The following is a 19,189-nucleotide window of genomic DNA, read 5'->3' on the forward strand; positions in this document are numbered from 1 at the left end:
ATAGTGCTGGCCTTTATATAAGGTCAGTTATGAATATGCTCTGTGATGTATTTTTAAGGAATTAACTTTAATGTGGCTTCTTATTGAGATTGAGAGCTGTGACACAGAGCTACTTGCAGACAGTCTGTATTCACAGCTGTGGGAAAGGAAGCAAGACTGTCCAGAGCTACACAGATATTCTGGTTTTTTTTTTGTTTGTTTTTTGTTTTTCTTCCACACTATATCAGCTTATGTAAGCTTTTTAAACTATGAGGATAACATTTTTGTGTATTCTTCTAATGTTATTTTGTGTGTTTTATTGATGTGGTATGCCACCTTGTGGCATTACTCTGCAGTTATTTTTATTGATTCTATATTCAGTAATATAGGTTCACAGCTATCAAGTCCATTCCTAGGATTGGTTTTGATCTGTATAGACTGATCATCTTTACATGTCTGGAGATCTGTCTTATATTTATATTTAAACATGTATTGTTTCATGTTCCATCTGATCTGCCAGGACATTCTTTGTCCCAGGTGACATATATATATATATATATATATATATATATATATATATATATATATATATATATATATATATATATATATATATATATATATATATATATATATATATATATATATATATATATATATATATATATATATATATATATATAATTTTTTTTTTTTTTTTTTTTTTTTTTTTTTTTTTTTTTCTTGGATTGTAGGTTCTTTTTCATAATCTCTCCCATATAAGGAATTCTGAAATGTCTATGACCTCATATTTTGTCCAAGATTTTATATATTTGTTCCTTTCGTAATCTACAAGGGACAAGAGTCTTCCGGCTTTGAAAAAGAAGAGGAGTAGTCCAGGATTTCATGGAAGATCCCGTCATCCTTGGTATAAGGGGAATTAATCCACAACTCCTTCCTCTGATCTAGGTCAGCATGAAGGGGCCTCCCCTGATCCAATATTAGCTGGATGGTGGAAATAGTATCCCAGGGATAAAGGACATGTTCAGGTCTTGTCCTTCCAGGGGCAGATGTATTCTGTCTAGGTTATCTGCTATCCAGGTGAAGAGAGAGGTAAAAGACCTATCTTTTATAGGAGCGATTGTTTCAGTTTCCGTGACGAAACTGGGTCTAGGATTTTTCAATCCTTTTGTTTATGGTTCCCAAGATGGAGGAGAATTCTTGACCCTTATTAGAACTCAGGTCTCTCAATCTGGTTCCGTTCTAGCCTTGATTCAGGAGGGTCAGTTTATGACTTTCATATACCTGAAGGATGCATATCTTTATAGTCCTATTCACAGGGAACATCTCCATTTCCTGTGGGTTTTCCTTAACTCTTTCTGTTTGTTGCATAGCCTTGCAAACAGGAAGTTGAGAGTTTGAATCACACTGTTGGCTTTACCTTTAAATTTTCCATTTGGCCTTGCTACAGATCCTCAAATCTTTACAAGGGTTCTAGGGGCCTTTTTTAGTAGTCAGTTTCAGGTAAGAGACTTCTTCCTTCCCTAAACGACTTCATGGTTCGAGGGCAATTTTAGGATCTCATTCTGAGAGGCTTTTGTCTGTTTTACATTCCCACAGGGGGAAAGTGAATCTGGAAAAGGTTCTCTGACCTAACTCACCAGAATGTGTTTATTGGGAACGAGTATAGACTCTCTGTACATGAGGGTTTTTTTCTGACAAATGTCAGAATATACAAACTTATTGCTTTTTTTGCATTTCACTTCAGTCCTCTATCTGTCCATCAATGACTCAATATATGGAGGTAATTGGTCTAAAGGTTGTTTCCACTGACATTATTCCTCTTGTTTTGTTTCCTTCTGAGACATCTTCAGTTAGGCATGCTCAGACTATGGAACAGAGTCCACTTGGATCTCTAGCACAGGATAGTTCTATCCTTTCAGGAGATTCTCTATCTTGGTGGTTTTCACAAGTCCATCCATACTAAGGTTTTTTATCCAGATGCCAGGCTGTCAGGCTGGGGAGCATATTTAATGCCTCAGGGTTTTTGGACTCGAGAGGAATCTTCTCTTCTCATAATTTTCCTGTAGTTGAGAGCTCTAATAGCCTGGCCTCATCTTGGTTTGTTCCGGTTTATCAGATTCCAATTAGACATCTTTCTTCGGTGGCATACATCAACCACCAGGAAAGATCTTTGTTGTATAGTTAAAGGACAGAGTCTCAATTTTGTCTCCTCTCTGCCTCCCTTATCCCAGGGGTGGTCAACTGGGAAGTGGATTTTCTGAGCAGGCAGAACTTTCATTCCGGGGAGTGGGCTCTCCTCCAGAAGGTATTCTCAATTATATTCCTCAGGTAGAGAGTTCTGGAGTTGCATCCGATGGCATCGCACCTGGGAGGGTTCTGAATTCTATACTATCCCTAGCTAAGTTTGAAAGAGGTGTGTAAAGCAAAGCTATGGCATAAAGGAGAATCTGCATATCAGCAGACTTGAAGTAAGAGTGTGTCATTGTGAACCTCATTTGCATCTCTTGTAAACACCAAGCTTCCTAGGTACGGTTCAAGGTCAAAAGATACACAAGCTACTCTGTTTGACCCTCTGGCAGTACCTTGGATCTTCAGTCTGACTTTCCCTTTGTTTGATCTCCTTCTTCGAGTTATTGCTTGTATCAATCAGGAGAGGGTGTCTGTGTTTCTAAAAGCTTTTACCCGGCTTCACAGGACCTGGTTCGCCCGATAGTCTGCTGTAGCTTGGTGTTATTTTACCTGCTTTGCAGGAGGTCATGGAATGGAATTCTTTCGGAAATTGGGATTTTTTTTCTCATTTTTAAGTTGCTTTTTGAGGAAGGACCTTGTACTTCAGGGTCCCTTCCTCCACTCAATTCTAGATTCTCTGATGCTGGATGCATTCTTTTGTGCAGTCCTTGGTCAGAATCAGGCCTGTGTTTTTTATCCTGTTGCTCCTCTTTGGAGTCTTATTCTTGTGTTTATTTCTTGCAGCAGGCTCCGGTTGGGCCTATGCATGCAGTTGATTTTATGATGTTGTCTTGGAAGGTTTAGTTCCTTCATGCTTCTTCGTCTGCTCGTATAGTTTCAGAGCTTTCAAGTACAGTGTGATCCGCTTACTTTATTTTTATGTGGATAAGTTGTGTTTCTTCCCAAAGTAGTTTCGGATCGTATCATTAATCAGGAAATTGTTCCTTTTTTGCCCTAATCCTTTTTTTCAGAAGGAATGCCTGTTGCATAACCTTGGTGTTGTGCGTGCTCAAAGCTTTTATCTTCATCTAGGATTTTAGAACTTTTTCTTCCCTGTTTGTTGTTTTTCTCAGGTGAGCGTAGGGTAAAAAATCCACTTCTACTTCTCCTTTTCTTTGGTTGAGAAGTGTTATCCGGTTAGCTTATGAGACAGCTGGACTACAGACTCCTGAGAGAATTATGGCTCATTCCACTTGGGTTATCTCTCCTTCCTGGGTTTTCAGAAATGAAGCTTCTGTGGATCAATTCTGCAAGGCGGCCATTTGGTCCTCTTTGCGTACCTTTTCCAAATTCTACAAATTATATACTTTTACCTCGGCTGATGCTTCCTTTGGGAGAACAGTTCTTCAAGCGATGGTGCCTTCTGTTTAGGTCAGCCTGTCTTGTTCTCCCTCCCTTTCATTCTGTGTCCTCTAGCTTGGGTATTGGTTCCCACTAGTAATTAGAATTAAGTTGTGAACTCTCCATGCCATAGGAAAGAAAGCAAAATTTATGCTTACCTCATAAATTTCTTTCTTTCCGGGCATGGAGAGTCCATGACCCCGCCCTTAATTAATTTAAGACAGCAGTTTTTGTTTAAACTTCAGGCACCTCTAGTCCTTTGTGTTATTTTCTTTTTCCACTGTCCTTGGCCGAATGACTGGGGATTGTGGGTAAGGGAAGTGACACTTAACGGCTCTGCTGGGTACTCTTTGCCTCCTCTTGCTGGCCATGAGTTGAATTCCCACTAGTAATTGGAATGAATTTGTGGACTCTCCATGCCCGGAAAGAAAGAAATTTATCAGGTAAGCATACATTTTGTTTTTTCCCAGCCTGTAAGTCACAATCTTCTCTGTCTGTGTCCTTGGTTTTTGTGTGTGTTCTAAAATCAAATAGTCTATATCTATTTAAAAGGATAGTCTACTCCACAATTTTTTTTGTTTAAAAACATAGATAATCCCTTTGTTACCCATTCACCAGTTTTGCATAACCAACACAGTTATATTATTTTACTTTTTACCTCAGTGATTACTTTGTATTTAAGCCTCTGCAGACTGCCCCCTTATTTCAGTTCTTATAACAGACTTGCATTTTAGCCAATCAGTGCTGACTCATAAATAACTCCACGGGCGCTCATATGTGTTTTACATATACATATGTGTTTGTGTTGTGTTTCATATTTATTTGTAAATTTTCTATTGAACCTTAAACTCATGCCTGTCTTGTGTTAACTGTTGTAGTCACCTGATATAAACAGGTGTCTGTGAGTGCCAGATGAGCACCCAGTGTTGTTAGTTTTTGCCTGTGGCATGGGATGTGTGCCCATTTCGGTTTGAGAGTGCAGTCCACCTATGCGTTTTGTTCAGCTGTTAATTATCCTGTTGTATCCTTTCGTTGGACCAACATGTGGATGTGTTGAGTTTATTTATTTTGTTGTGTTTCTAGCCATATAAAAATGAATTTATTGATCGCTATAAGCGATGTTATCTTGGCTCATCCTGTCTAATACCCACCAGTGAGACGCCTCACCTTCAGGGCATGGACAGAACTGCCCACTCCTAAAGTTACCTGTATAAAGTTGGTCATTTTTCTGACCCTTCTCCCTACTTTTAGTTCTGTCCATCCTTCTGCTAAGAAATTTTACCTTCTTGACCTTCTGCTTTGTAGTTTGTTTGTAGGATATCTTAATTCACGTGTCAATTTTCATCTGTAATCTTTTTCACTTATTTGCTACAAGCTCTAGAACTATTTTTTTTTTTACACAAGCAAAATTTGCTAACTCCGTTTTTGTCCCTCAATTTGTTTTTCTATTGAAATAACACATACTATGCTTTAATCTGATAATTTTTGTTTTACTTATTTTGTCAGTCTTCCTTTTAGTTTTAATCTGACTCAACCCACCAGTAACTTTGTACACAGTTTAAATTGTCTCAAAAATATTTGTTCCCCCATTTTCTCCTTGCATCTTTTTTCCTGTTTGATCAGCATTTTATTTTTTTTTAGGACATGGAATTCTGGTTAACCAGCTCCCAGTCACTTCCAGAGGTTAAGGTTAGTAGATGTATGGAGCCACTAAGAGATCTGTGATTGTACATCAGTAAATTCTATAAAATGTTGTGGTTTCTTATGTACTTGGCTGTAGTGCATTGGATTGCATCTAAGGACTTTGCTAAACGTATTTGTTTGGAATTTAGATTGGTTCTAAGGGTTCCACTTTTTATTTTAAGGAGGAATTAACCCATTTGGAGGATTCTGTCGTTAGGTAGGAGATGAACAACATTCCTTAGATCCCAGCATGTTTAGCATATGTATTCAGTGTTGCATTTCTTCACCATATAAAACATGCAGATGTCTAAGCATTGCCTGTGTAGTTGCTATAAATAGGCTTTGACACAGATTTATGCCTGCTTGCTCTGCAATTCTTTTGTGTAAGCTATTACTTTTTCTCTTCCTCTCTTCATTACAATAAGAGGATGAGTGTAGGTTTTTCTTAGATATGTAGTTTTGATCAGCCAACAAGATTTGCTTAGATCTTACATTTTAGTCATGCAATTTAATTTTTGTTTCGGTTAATAAGGTTTCTTACAAAGGTAGCACTTGCAAAGCTCTTATGGAGAAATTCCTGGCTTATCTCTGTCTACTTCAAACTCCATGGCTTTTGTGATTTAATCCTTTCACTGCCAAACCATTTTGCATCAGAAATTGTTTATCACCTGTTACAATTTCAGTGTTGTTGTTTTTTTTATGTTCCTTAAAGTAATAGTAAATCCTAGCATTTCAAAAACGCTAGGATTTTCCATTGCTATAAATAAAACGGACAGTGCCATATGGCTAGCACGGCTATTTGCTAAGGGGTAGAAACGTCACCGAATTGAAAAAAAATTGTTTTGCTATGGGCGTCTGAAGGCACTCAATTTAGGAGTACGGTTGCTACAAAATAAAGGTGCTTTCTGCAAACTTTTTTTTTTTTTTTACTTCACGACTGAAGGTCCACTTTATTTATAGCATTGGTAAATCCTAGCATTTTTTTAAATGCTAGAATTTACCATCACTTCAGTAAAGTATTGATTATTTTTTATAAAATCACGCACTAATAATTTAGTTATAAAAAATGACAGACAACACACAGAATGTGAAGTGATCTTTTTTACTTTGTCAATTAACGTGACATTTGTAGGGACATGAAATCTTTTTTGAACAGTGGCATACTCTTTCCTGTCTTTATGGTGAAATTGTGATGTGTCATCACAACCTAAAACTAGGACTAATGATGTGATGTTTTTGCCGTTGTGATGGTTACCTAGCCAAAAATGGTATGCTAACATGAAGAGGGTTGATCCTCTTTTAACTATGTTGATTCATGTCTGTCTGACATCTTGGCGGGGGGGGGGGGGGGGTGAGGCTATATTAATAGTCATTCACTTTTGGTGCTGAGATCGGATGCTGGGGCCTCTCTTAGAGTTCAGAATTCCATAATTTATGCAGAGGATTTTTGTGTGTCACCATAACTCAGTAAATTGTAGGAGCAGAGCAAATGTGGCAAAGGAAATAATTGTCTGCTCTCCAATTAATTTATGATGATATCAGATGTCAATCTTGATGGCTGAGGAACTGCTTAAAATTACTTTAGAGTTTAAGGGGTTTGGTCTTCTCCTTCTGGTTCCTTAAACATTCTGGTTGTCCAGTCTGTATTACTTGATGATTAGATTCAGTCTGACTATAGTGGGAAGTGGAGTGTAAAACAGGAATACTAAGTCACAGGGTCCCTTCCTTTACCATGACTTTTAGCATGCTTTTGAAGAGGGCTTGGTTACTGAGGGCATATGACTGAATACTGGATATTGGATTCTTTAATATAATGTTGATGAGAAATTCTCAGTTTGTAGTGGATGGGATCATTTTAGGGCTGTCAAGCATGCAAGTTAGCCACTCTACTTCCATGCAACCACTTTGTTTTGGAGAAACTGAAAAATAAGAAATTTGGAAGTAAGAGAAGTATCAGCTGGGATGCTATAAAGATCCAAAGTCTTTAGCACCTTTATATTAGGTGCAGCACTTTTGTGAGGTTTTTTTTCCTCACTTAAATACCCATCATCATGCACCTGTCCTGTTTTTGTATTTCCTATCCAATGTACCCTATTTTCTTATCCAGGTGATCCAGTATTATTTGTAATGCAACTTAATTACATGGTTGAATTTTCATTGTAATTCTTACAGCTTATGATGTTGGGTTAAAAAGATAATGTCCGGGTCCATTCAAATTTTGCTCATTACAGCCTCCTGGACCTTTTGGTGCAAACCACATACATTGCCTTCCTTGCATGCTGTGAGTTAATTTGAGAAATGTTTGCTTCCGCTAAAGCAACATTTGGTAATGATGGTAAACTTTACATGTTTTGAAATCGGATTCGGAACAACCAATATTTTACATGGACTTTAACTGATCACTTCTAATAAAGATCCTCTGTAACTTCTTAATCTAGCTGTGCCATTGTAATCCACTGCGCTCTGGCCGCCCACTTCAAAACTCATATTTCTTTCCTATGACATGGAGAGTCCACAATGTAATTCCAATTACTAGTGGGATATTAACTCCTGGCCAGCAGGAGGAGGCAAAGAGCACCCCAGCAAATATGTTAAGTGTAACTGCCTTACCCATAACCCCCAGTCATTCTCTTTGCCTCTGTCAGTGGAGGTTGTGCGAAGTTGGTGTCTGAAGAGTTTAATCCTTTTATGGGTACTCATGCCTCCAAGCAAGGATTGGGGTCTAGCTGTGTCCATGTCAATCTCTTGAGTAAGAGTAGTGGTGGCTTTTAGCAGTTAAAAGGCGGTGAGGAAGTCTTTGCTTTACTTTTAACACTTTGCTACCCCTTTGTAGAAAGCCAGAGTTAGTTACTCTGTTCTTTCTTTTCCTACAAGTCTATGACAGGGAGTGAAGCGCCTGCCACACCTAAGGATCAGCATCTATCATACAATTGGATGTAAGGTAAGTGCCTTTGCCTTCTAGGTACAGCAGCACTTAAAAGGTTAACCCTCTCTTTCAGATCTTTTTTTCTGGGACATAATAATCCTTATTTTTTATTAAGAGGATTCATATGGGGACAATATATTTGGCACACAGTATGAGACCTGACATTTGGCTAAGGGCTGTATGGGGTTAGCAGTAAAGGATATCCTTTTTTAGGTAACCTGGGTCTTAATATTTTTAAGGCATTTGCAGAGGAATTTAAATGCAGGACAAGATGAAGACTCATAAGGACTATTGAGATTTATTTTCTTATACGCTTATAGCGAGAGAGACATTTTTTAAACTGTCTTTATCTTTGCGCCCTTTTTAAACTGGTAAAAAGTATTGCACAGTTTTTGTCCCGCTCATGTGACCCCGCACTTCCGGTTTAGCAGAGTGGTGCCGTTGTGAGAATAGTAACCTTTCATTACGGAGGGGACTCCTGTGTCTTCACGTATCTTGTGAGATTTATTTATATCATCGTTTAAGAGGAGAGGATTTCTTCTTACTAGTGTATCTTTTGGCGATTTGATCCTCAGACAATCTGAGGTGTTTTTTCTAGGAAGCCTATGTTATTTTTATTAAAATTTTAATTTTCATTAAAGGGACACTAAACCCAAAATTTTTCTTTTGTGATTCAGATAGAGCATGCAATTTTAAGCAACTTTATAACTTACTCCTATGATCACATTTTCTTCATTCTCTTGGTATCTTTATTTGAAAAGCTCAAATGTACTTTAGATGCCAGCCCATTTTTGGTGAACAACCTGGGTTGTTCTTGCGGAATGGTGGATAAATTCACCCACCAATAAACAAGTGCTGTCCAGTGTCCTAAACCAAAAATTGTCTGGCTCCTTAGCTTAGATGCCTTCTTTTTCAAATAAAGATAGCAAGTGAACGAAGAAAAATTGATAAAATTAGTAAATTAGAAAGTTGCTTAAAATTGCATGCTCTATCTGAATCACAAAAGAAACAATTTGGGTTTAGAGTCCATTTAATAAAAATAGATTTTATAGTCTGCTTCATTTTATTTTGCTTACTTTTGAACATTACTTGTGGGAGCTGTTTATTTTCAGCTATGGACTCTGAACAGGATCAGTCCATTTCTATGAATAAATGTTTACTATGTTTAGAGGCCCAAATTGTCCTATGCAGTTTTGCTCCTCTTGTTTAACTAAGACTTTAACTAAAAATTTAAAGACAAATTACTCCCTTCTGAGCCTATTCTCTCTCAGGATAATGCTGTGCGTCACATGCCTCAGCTTTCTCCTCAAACGTCCCAAGCCTTAATTTTTTCTCATAATGTGCCTTCTGTGTCCTCTCATCCACCTAGGGATGTTTTATTTGTCTGGGGATTTTGCCGCTCAGATTTCTTATGCAGTAACAGCGGCTTTGTCAGCTTTCCCTTCGAGTAAGAGAAAATCTAAACACCTGCCTGACTCTAGATCAACGTTAGCCAATCTTTCTTAGATATCTGATGAGGAGAATACTTCAGTAGCTTCTGAAGGTGAGATCTCAGACTCTGACACTTAATGTGAAAAATCTTGAGACTCTAATGAGCTTAATTTTAGATTTAAGCTTGAACACCTCTGGTTACTACTGAAGGAGGTTCTAGCTACTTTAGACGATTATGACCCTTCGGTGTCAACACCACAAAGTCTTCTAAATTGGATAGAGTTTATGATTCCCCATCTTCTGAGGAGGTTTTTCCTGTCCCTAGGAAGATGGCTGAAATTATTGCTCAGGAATGGGATAAGCCAGGGGTGTCAGGGTGCCAGGAATCAGACTGAGACGAGAAGTGCAAAAATAATCACACCTTTATTAATAGCAAAAAATAATAAAAAGTCCACAAGTCAAATAACAAGCCAGGAGTCAAAATCAGAGCTGGTAGTCAGACGAGGCGAGTCAGGAGCCAAAGCGAATAGTCAGACGAGCCGGAATCAGGAACAAGGAAAACAGCAGAGTCAGGAACAAGCCAGGGATCAGGAACCAGGAAGGATGTCCGGCAGCCAGGTAATACACAGGAACTCTTACAAACAGGTCTGAGACAACGCAAAGGCAAAGCATACTGAACAGAGGCCCTTTAAATAATAAGTGATGATATCACAATTCTGAGACTGCATTCTATCTCACACAGATGATGCACACCAGTCTGGCCATAAACGGAAGTGCAGGAAATGAGCAGCATCCCCCACAATGCACCATAGTCAGGAAGAGAGGTGAGTAAAATGGCTGCCAGCAGCACATGGCAAACACAACAGGGAAAAAACCCTGACAAGGGGTTCCTTTTTCCCCGTCCCCTGTTTAAGAAGATGTTTCCTGTTGCTGACTCTATTCGTGACTCATGGCGCACTGTTTCTAAAGTAGAAGGAGCTACTTCTACTCTTGCTAAGAGAACTACCATTCCTATAGAGGATAGTCCGTCAAGGGTTACAGTGGCAACCTGCAGGGGTGTATTGCTACGGTTGCGGGAGCAGCATCTTATAGGTGCGATGCATTGTCTGATCTTATTACAGAGGAAACTACAGTAGCGGAGGTACAAGATAGGATCAAAGCTCTCAAATTGGTCAATACCTTTATCTGTGATGCCAACATGCAGATAATTTGTCTGGGAGCTAAAAGTCTAGTTTCCCGGTACTAGTCCGCAGGGCTCTGTGGTTTAAAATCTTGATCGTCCAACGTCTCTTCTAAGGCCAAGCTTTTGGCTTTACCTTATAAGGAAAAGACTCTGTTTGGACCTGTTCTGGCAGAGATCATTTCAGAGATAACGGGTGGAAAGGGATCTTTCCTACCTCAGGACAAGAAGAATAGACCTAGGGGTCGTCAGACTTCTAATTTTCGTTCCTTTCGTAACTTTAAAGGACAAAAGTCTTCCTCTTCAAAACCAGATCAATCAAGATACACTTGGAAATCCAACCAGCCCTGGAACAAGGGAAAACAAAACATGAAGCCTTCTGCTGACTCTAAATCAGCATAAAGGTTACGCCTCCGATTCCAGTGTGGATCAGGTGGGAGGCAGGCTTTCTCTTTTTAGTCAAGCCTGGATACGTAATGTACCAGACCCTTGGATGGTGGACATAGTATCCCAGGGTTACAAAATGGGATTTAAGTCTTGCCCTCCAAAGGGTAGATTTCTCCTGTCAAGACTATCCTCAAACCAAATAAAATAGGTGGCCTTCTTAAACTGTGTAAAGGACCTATACTCCCTGGGACTTATTGTTCCAGTCCCTCTAAGACAGGGGTCTCAAACTCAAATTACCTTGGGGCCACTGGTCAAATTTTCTTCTCCCATGGGGGCTGCTTCCTAAACTTCAAACAAAATTAAACTATATATAAAATGCTCTGTTAAACAGATACCATCAGTGATGGCTTTGTGTCATATGTGTAATCATTACATACACACCCACACCTACATACACAGATCTCCCCACACACACACAGACCCACACCCACCCACACAAACATACATACACTCACACACAGACAGACCCACCGCGCACGCACACACACAGACCCACCACACGCGTGCACACACACAGACGCGCGCGCACAGACCCTGCCACACACAAGTTATGGTATGGCAGTATTTTAAACAAAGCAAGCTATACAGCCCCTCTCTTAGATAGAGACACAAAATTAAAAACTCACTTTAAGGCAACTGTACTTGGCACATACCTTGCTCAAACCTATTGCTTGTCCTCCTCTGCTGCTACTCCTGACCGTCTCTGCTGCTGCCTGCTTAGTCTGTTTGCCCCACAGTCTCTCTTTCTTAGAGTTACACTTCACTCCCCCACTGATGTCCTGGGTCCCCTCGTCGCTGCCAACCACAAACTCTGGGCTAAACAATCCTACTCACTCGCTTGCTTTGCTTCTCTGCTGCCACACCCACAAACCGCTATGGCGCCAATTTTGAGGTACTGCACACTCGGGCTTATATAGAGGCGGGGGCCTGGAGCTGCAGCTGCTCACGACCCTGGTATTACGTTAATCAGCCCACAGCTCTCAGTTATGAGAGTAAGTGGAGGGCCGCATTGTAACCGGTTCATGGGCCGGAAATGGCCCGTGGGCCGGTACTTTGAGACCGCTGCTCTAAGAGAACATGGTCTAGGATTCTATTCAAATCTATTTGTGGTTCCCAAAAAGTAGGGAACTTTTCGGCCCATTCTAGACCAAGTGTTTTAACAAATTCCTCAGGGTTCCGTCCTTCAAGATGGAGACTATTCGTTCCATTTTTCATTTGGTAGAGGAATGTCAGTTTATGACCATAGACCTGAAGGACGCAAACCTTCATGTTCCCATTCACAGGGAACACCATTAGTATCTGAGGTTTGCCTTTCTGGACAAACACTTCCAATATGTTGCACTTCCATTTGGTCGGGCCACGGCTCCCAGAATATTCACAAAGGTTCTGGGGGTGCTATTGGCAGTGATCAGATCCCAGGGATGTGCTGTGGCGCCTTATCTAGACGACATCTTGGTTCAGGCGTCATCTTTTCAACTATCCCAATCTCATACAGAGATGCTGTTGTTTTTTCTATGTTCCCACTGGAAGAATGTGAATTTGGAGAAAAGCTCTATAGTTTCATCTACCGAAGTGTGTTTCCTAGGGACTATAATAGATTCCCTGTCCATGAAGATTTTCCTGACGGAGGTCAGAAAAAACAAAATTCTTGCTTCCTGCCTTTCTTTTCAGTCTGCCTTTCCTCCATCTGTGGCTCAATGCATGGAGGTGATTGGTCTGATTGTGGCATCCATGGACATCATTCCTTTTTGCTTGGTTTTATCTTCGACCGCTACAACTTTGTATGCTCCGTCAATGGAACAGAGACCATTCAGATTTATCATAGGGGATAAATCTGGACCCTCTAACAAGAGATTCTCTCTCGTGGTGGGTGTCACAGGAACATCTGTCTCGGGGGAACTTGCTTTCTGAGACCTTCCTGGGAAATTGTGACTACTAACGCCAGCCTGTCAGGCTGGGGAGCTGTTTGGGGTCCTCTAAAGGCTCAAACTGGGGTCTTGGGAAGAGTCCTCTCTTCCCATAAACATCTTGGAGTTGAGAGCTATCTTCAATGCCCTATCAGCGTGGCCTCAACTGTCGTTGGTCCGGTTTATCAGATTCCAATCAGACAACATCACCTCAGTGGCTTACATCAACCACCAGGGCCAGTTCCTTAGCCATGGGCGGAAGCCCACGATTGTCTTCTATCTGCCATCCACATTCCAGGAGTAGACAACTGGGAAGCAGATTTTCTGAGCAGACAGACCTTTCATCCTGGGGAGTGGGCTCTCCATCCGGAAGTGTTCTCTCAGATAACCCTTCAAGTGGGGGGTTCCAGAGTTGGATCTGATGGCGTCCCGCCAAAATGCCATGGTTCCAAAGTACGGTTCAAGGTCAAGAGATCCTCAGGCCGTTCTGATAGATGCTCTTCCTTGGAGGTTTTCTCTGGCATATCTGTTTCCTCCGTTTGCTCTCCTTCCACGAGTCATTGCTCGTATCAAACAAGATAGAGCATCAGTGATACTAATAGCTCCTGCATGGCCTTGATGGATCTGGTTTGTGGATTTAGTAAAAATGTCATCTCTACCTCCTTGGAGGTTACCTCAGAGGAAAGACCTCCTTCAGGGTCCTTTCCTCCATCCAAACTTAGATTCTCTGAAGCTAACTGCTTGGGGATTGAACGCCTAGTTCTTTCTAGACATGGTTTCTTTCATGTAAATGGCAAGAGTCCATGAGCTAGTGACATATGGGATATACATTCCTACCAGGAGGGGGCAAAGTTTCCCAAACCTCAAATGCCTATAAATACACCTCGCACCACACATATAAGCGCTTCTAAGCATTCTGAAGCCCAATTCCTCTCAGGGTACAGTGTTTGTCAGAGGGACGTGAAGAGAGTATTGCCTGTTGATTTTTATGGTCTCACTCATGGGAAATCTTTTCAAGGGTTTTCTGTAATCGGTCGTAGGGATTCATCTCCTACCTCCCTTTTCAGATCGACGATATACTCTTATACCATTACCTCTGCTGATATTTTTCAGTACTGGTTTGGCTGTCTGCTATATGTGGATGGGTGTCTTCGGTAAGTATGTATCATTATTTAAGACACTCTCAGCTGTGTTTGGCGCTTTATGTATTAATATAAAGTTTTAAATATATGTATTCACTTATATTTGCCATGAGTCAGGTCTATGTGTATTTCCCTTTGCAGTCTAACAGTTTCAGTATGAGAATCATGTTTAAGGAAGTTATTTAAAAAAAAAAAAATCTTACCTGGGGTTTAGTCTTTTTTTCCAATTTGACTTGTTTTTTATTTAAAATTTGCGGGCAAATCTAGGCTCACGAGGGCGCAAAATGCTGTTATTTATTGCGTCATTTTTGGTGCAAAATTTTTTTGTCGCAAATTTGCGTCTATAGTGTTGCAAGTTTTGTCCTTTCCTGCGTCTTTTATTGACGTTAGTTTGTTTGGTGCAAAGTCGCGCTTGTTATGACGCGAGTTGGCCCCAAAAAAAGTTCACTTTGCATTGTGCGTCATACTTTTTTGGTTATATTACCCCACTTCCTTTATGCTCCCTGCTCGCTTTATATTGCTATGCGGTTTACTTTTCTGCTTATTTAGCATATGCATTTTTTCCCCATTCCTAAAATTGCTATATGAGGAAATTGGATATTTTGTTTAAATGTTATTTTTTTCTTTTACATCTTGCAAGATGTCTGTCTGATCCTGTCTCAGAAGCTACTGTAGGAACCATGCTGCCTGAACACAGTTCTACCAAAGCTGTGTATCTGTTGTAAGCAAGCTGAGATTATATCTCCGGCTATATTATGTAACAGTTGTCATGATAAGCTTTTCCATGTCGATAATGTTTCTATTAGTACTAGTACAGCACCTGTTATTCCCTCAACATCTAATGTACATGATATCCCTGTTGGTATGAAAAATTATATTGCTGATGCAATACAGAAGGCTATGTCTGCTATTCTACCTTCTAATAAACGTAAAAGGTCTTTTAAAATTTCTCATAAAACTGATGAAATTTGTTATGACTGACAACATACTGAAAAATCCTCCTCTGAAGAGGATCTCTCTGCTTCAAAAGATCCTACTTCAGACATTGATCAATCTTCTTATCTTTTTAAGATTTAATATATTCAGTCTTTGTTGAAAGAAGTATTGGTTACTTTGGGTATTGAGGAGTCTGATCCTCTTGATAACAAAACCAGTAAACATTTAAATTCTGTTTTAAACCTTCTGTGATTACTCCTGAGGTTTTTCCTGTTACAGATGCGGTTTCTGATGTGATTGCTAAAGAATGGTCTAAGCCTGGTGCTTTTTTTCAGAGCATTGTTTCTCAAGGGTATCGAATAGGTTTCAGAGTACGACCTCCTGTGAGAAGATTCTTTCTCTCTCACGTTCCAACAAATCCTGTGAAAGCTCAGGTTTTCTGAAGTGTGTTTCAGATCTGGAGCTTTATGGGGTGATTATACCAGTTCAACTTCAGGAACAGGGTCTAGGTTTTTATTCAAATCTATTCATTGTCCCAAAGAAAGAAAATTCATTCAGACCTGTTCTGGATCTGAAGTTTTTGAATCGTTTTGTAAGGGTCCCAACTTTCAAGATGGTGACTATAAGGACTATTCTGCCTTTTGTTCAGCAAGGTCATTACATGTCCACAATAGACTTACAAGACGCTTATCTTCACATTCTGATTCATCCAGATCACTATCAGTGAGCTCTTCTATTTGGCCTAGCAACAGCTCCAAGAATCTTTTCGAAGGTTCTTGGTGCCCTTCTATCTGTAATTAGAGAGCAGGGTATTGCTGTGTTTCCTTATTTGGACGATATTTTGGTACTGGCTTAATCTTTTCATTTAGCAGAATCTCACACGGATCAACTAGTGTTGTTTCTTCAAAGACATGGTTGGAGGATTAATTTACCAAAGAGTTTCTTGATTCCTCAGACAAGGGTCACCTTTTTAGGTTTCCAGATAGATTCAGTGTCCATGACTCTGTCATTAACAGACAAGAGACGAATGAAATTGGTTTCAACCTGCCGAAACCTTCAGTCTCGATCATTCCCTTCAGTGGCTATGTGCATGGAAGTTTTAGGTCTCATGACTGCAGCATCGGACGCGATCCCCTTTGCTCGTTTTCATATGAGACCTCTGCAGCTTTGCATGCTCAATCAATGGTGCAGGGATTATACTCGGATATCACAATTGATATTCTTAAATCCCAGCATTCTACTCTCTCTGACTTGGTGGTTAGACCATCATCGTATTATTCAAGGGGCCTCTTTTGTTCTTCCTTCCTGGACTGTAGTCTCCGCAGATGCAAGTCTTTCAGGTTGGGGAGTTGTCTGGGAGTCTCTGACAGCACAAGGGGTTTGGAATCCTCTAGAGGCGAGGTTTCCAATCAATATCTTCGAACTCTGTGCTATTTTTGGGACTGTTCAGGCTTGGCCTCTATTAATGAGAGAACTTTTCATTCGCTTTCAGACAGACAACTGTAGCATATGTCAATCATCAGGGAGGGACTCATAGTCCTTTAGCAATGAAAGAAGTATCATGGATACTTTCTTGAGCGGAATCCAACTCTTGTCTAATTTCTGCGATTCATATCCCAGGTGTAGACAATTGGGAAGCGGATTATCTCAGTCATCAGACTTTGCATCCGGGGGAGTGGTCTCTCCATCCAGATGTGTTTTTTCAGATTGTACAGATGTGGGGTCTTCTAGAAATAGATCTGATGGCTTCCCATCTAAACCGGAAACTTCCCAGATAGCTTTCCAGGTCCAGGGATCCTTAGGCGGAGATGGTGGATGCGTTAGCAGTTCCTTGGTATACCAACTTGCTTATATTTTTCCGCCTCTAGTTCTTCTTCCAAGGGTGATCTCCAAGATCATAATGGAACAATTGCATGTGTTCAGCATGGCCTCACAGGTTTTGGTATGCCGATCTTTAAGGCCTGACCTTCTGTCTCAAGGGCCGTTTTTCCATCAGGATCTCAAATTACTAAATTTGAAGGTATGGAAATTGAACGATTAGTGCTTAGTCATAGAGGTTTCTCTGACTCAGTGATCAATACTATGTTGCAGGCTCGTAAGTCTGTTTCAAGGAAGATTTATTATCTGGTGTGGAAAAACTATATTTCATGGTGTTCTTCTCATAAATTCTCTTGGCAGTCTTCTAGAATTCCTAGAATTTTAAAGTTTCTTCAGGACGGTTTGGATAAAGGTTTGTCCGCAAGTACTTGGAAGGGACACATCTCTGCTCTTTCTGTTTTATTTCTTAGAAAGATTGCTAAAGTTCCTTATATTAACTCCTTTGTTCAGGCTTTGGTCCGTATCAAGCCTGTTATTAAGTCTATTTCTCCTCCATGGAGTCTTAATTTGGTTTTGAAGGCTTTGCAGGCTCCTCCTTTTGAGCCTAGGCATTCTTTGGATATTAAACTACTTTCTTGGAAAGTGTTTTTCTCCAACATAGGTGTGTCCGGTCCACGGCGTCATCCTTACTTGTGGGATATTCTCTTCCCCAACAGGAAATGGCAAAGAGCCCAGCAAAGCTGGTCACATGATCCCTCCTAGGCTCCGCCTACCCCAGTCATTCTCTTTGCCGTTGCACAGGCAACATCTCCACGGAGATGGCTAAGAGTTTTTTGGTGTTTAAATGTAGTTTTTATTCTTCAATCAAGTGTTTGTTATTTTAAAATAGTGCTGGTATGTACTATTTACTCTGAAACAGAAAAGAGAAGAAGATTTCTGTTTGTAAGAGGAAGATGATTTTAGCAAACGTTACTAAAATCGATTGCTGTTTCCACACAGGACTGTTGAGATGAAGTAACTTCAGTTGGGGGAAGCAGTTGGCAGACTTTTCTGCCTGAGGTATGACTGGCCACATTTCTAACAAGACTTTGTAATGCTGGAAGGCTGTCATTTTCCCTATGGGGACCGGTAAGCCATTTTCTTAGATTAAGTAAAAGAATAAAGGGCTTTATAAGGGCTTAAAAAACTGGTAGACATTTTTCTGGGCTAAAACGATTATTTTGCTAAGCATATTTGGCAGATTATAACTCTTTATAGTTATTATAATCTTGGGGATTGTTGTTAAAAAACGGCAGGCACTGTATGGACACCTTTTTCAGATGGGGGCCTTCTCTAGTCATAGGCAGAGCCTCATTTTCGCGCCACTAATGCGCAGTTGTTTTTGGAAAGCAAGGCATGCAGATGCATGTGTGAGGAGCTAAGAACCACTGAAAAAGCTTATAGAAGGCGTCATTTGGTATCGTATTCCCCTCTGGGCTTGGTTGGGTCTCAGCAAAGCAGATACCTGGGACTGTATAGGGGTTAAATGTAAAAACGGCTCCGGTTCCGTTATTTTAAGGGTTAAAGCTTTCAAATTTGGTGTGCAATACTTTTAAGGCTTTAAGACACTGTGGTGAAATTTTGGTGAACTTTGAACAATTGCTTCATGCTTTTTCGCATATTCAGTAATAAAGTGTGTTCTGTTTAAAATTTAAAGTGACAGTAATGGTTTTATTTCTCCAACATAGGTGTGTCCGGTCCACGGCGTCATCCTTACTTGTGGGATATTCTCTTCCCCAACAGGAAATGGCAAAGAGCCCAGCAAAGCTGGTCACATGATCCCTCCTAGGCTCCGCCTACCCCAGTCATTCTCTTTGCCGTTGTACAGGCAACATCTCCACGGAGATGGCTTAGAGTTTTTTAGTGTTTAACTGTAGTTTTTATTATTCAATCAAGAGTTTGTTATTTTAAAATAGTGCTGGTATGTACTATTTACTCTGAAACAGAAAAGAGATGAAGATTTCTGTTTGTATGAGGAAAATGATTTTAGCAACCGTTACTAAAATCCATGGCTGTTCCACACAGGACTGTTGAGAGGAATTAACTTCAGTTGGGGGAACAGTGAGCAGTCTTTTGCTGCTTGAGGTATGACACATTCTAACAAGACGATGTAATGCTGGAAGCTGTC

The 19,189-nt window shown here is 40.2% G+C and overlaps 1 protein-coding gene across 2 annotated transcripts in view; it reads left to right on the plus strand.

The window, feature by feature from the left end:
• Window positions 1-19,189, plus strand: part of AP3D1 (adaptor related protein complex 3 subunit delta 1) — a 419,857-nt gene that overhangs the window by 225,707 nt on the left and 174,961 nt on the right. Inside the window, exon 24 of one of the 2 annotated variants that reach the window (XM_053703077.1) lies at window positions 5,194-5,241. The exons of the other annotated variant lie outside the window; for it this stretch is intronic. Within the exon in view, the coding sequence (XP_053559052.1) occupies window positions 5,194-5,241 (48 nt within the window). The remainder of the gene's footprint in view (window positions 1-5,193; window positions 5,242-19,189) is intronic. 2 annotated transcript variants of the gene reach the window in all.

This window comes from Bombina bombina, chromosome 2, assembly GCF_027579735.1.
Source record: "Bombina bombina isolate aBomBom1 chromosome 2, aBomBom1.pri, whole genome shotgun sequence".
Classification (NCBI taxonomy): Eukaryota; Metazoa; Chordata; class Amphibia; order Anura; family Bombinatoridae; genus Bombina; species Bombina bombina.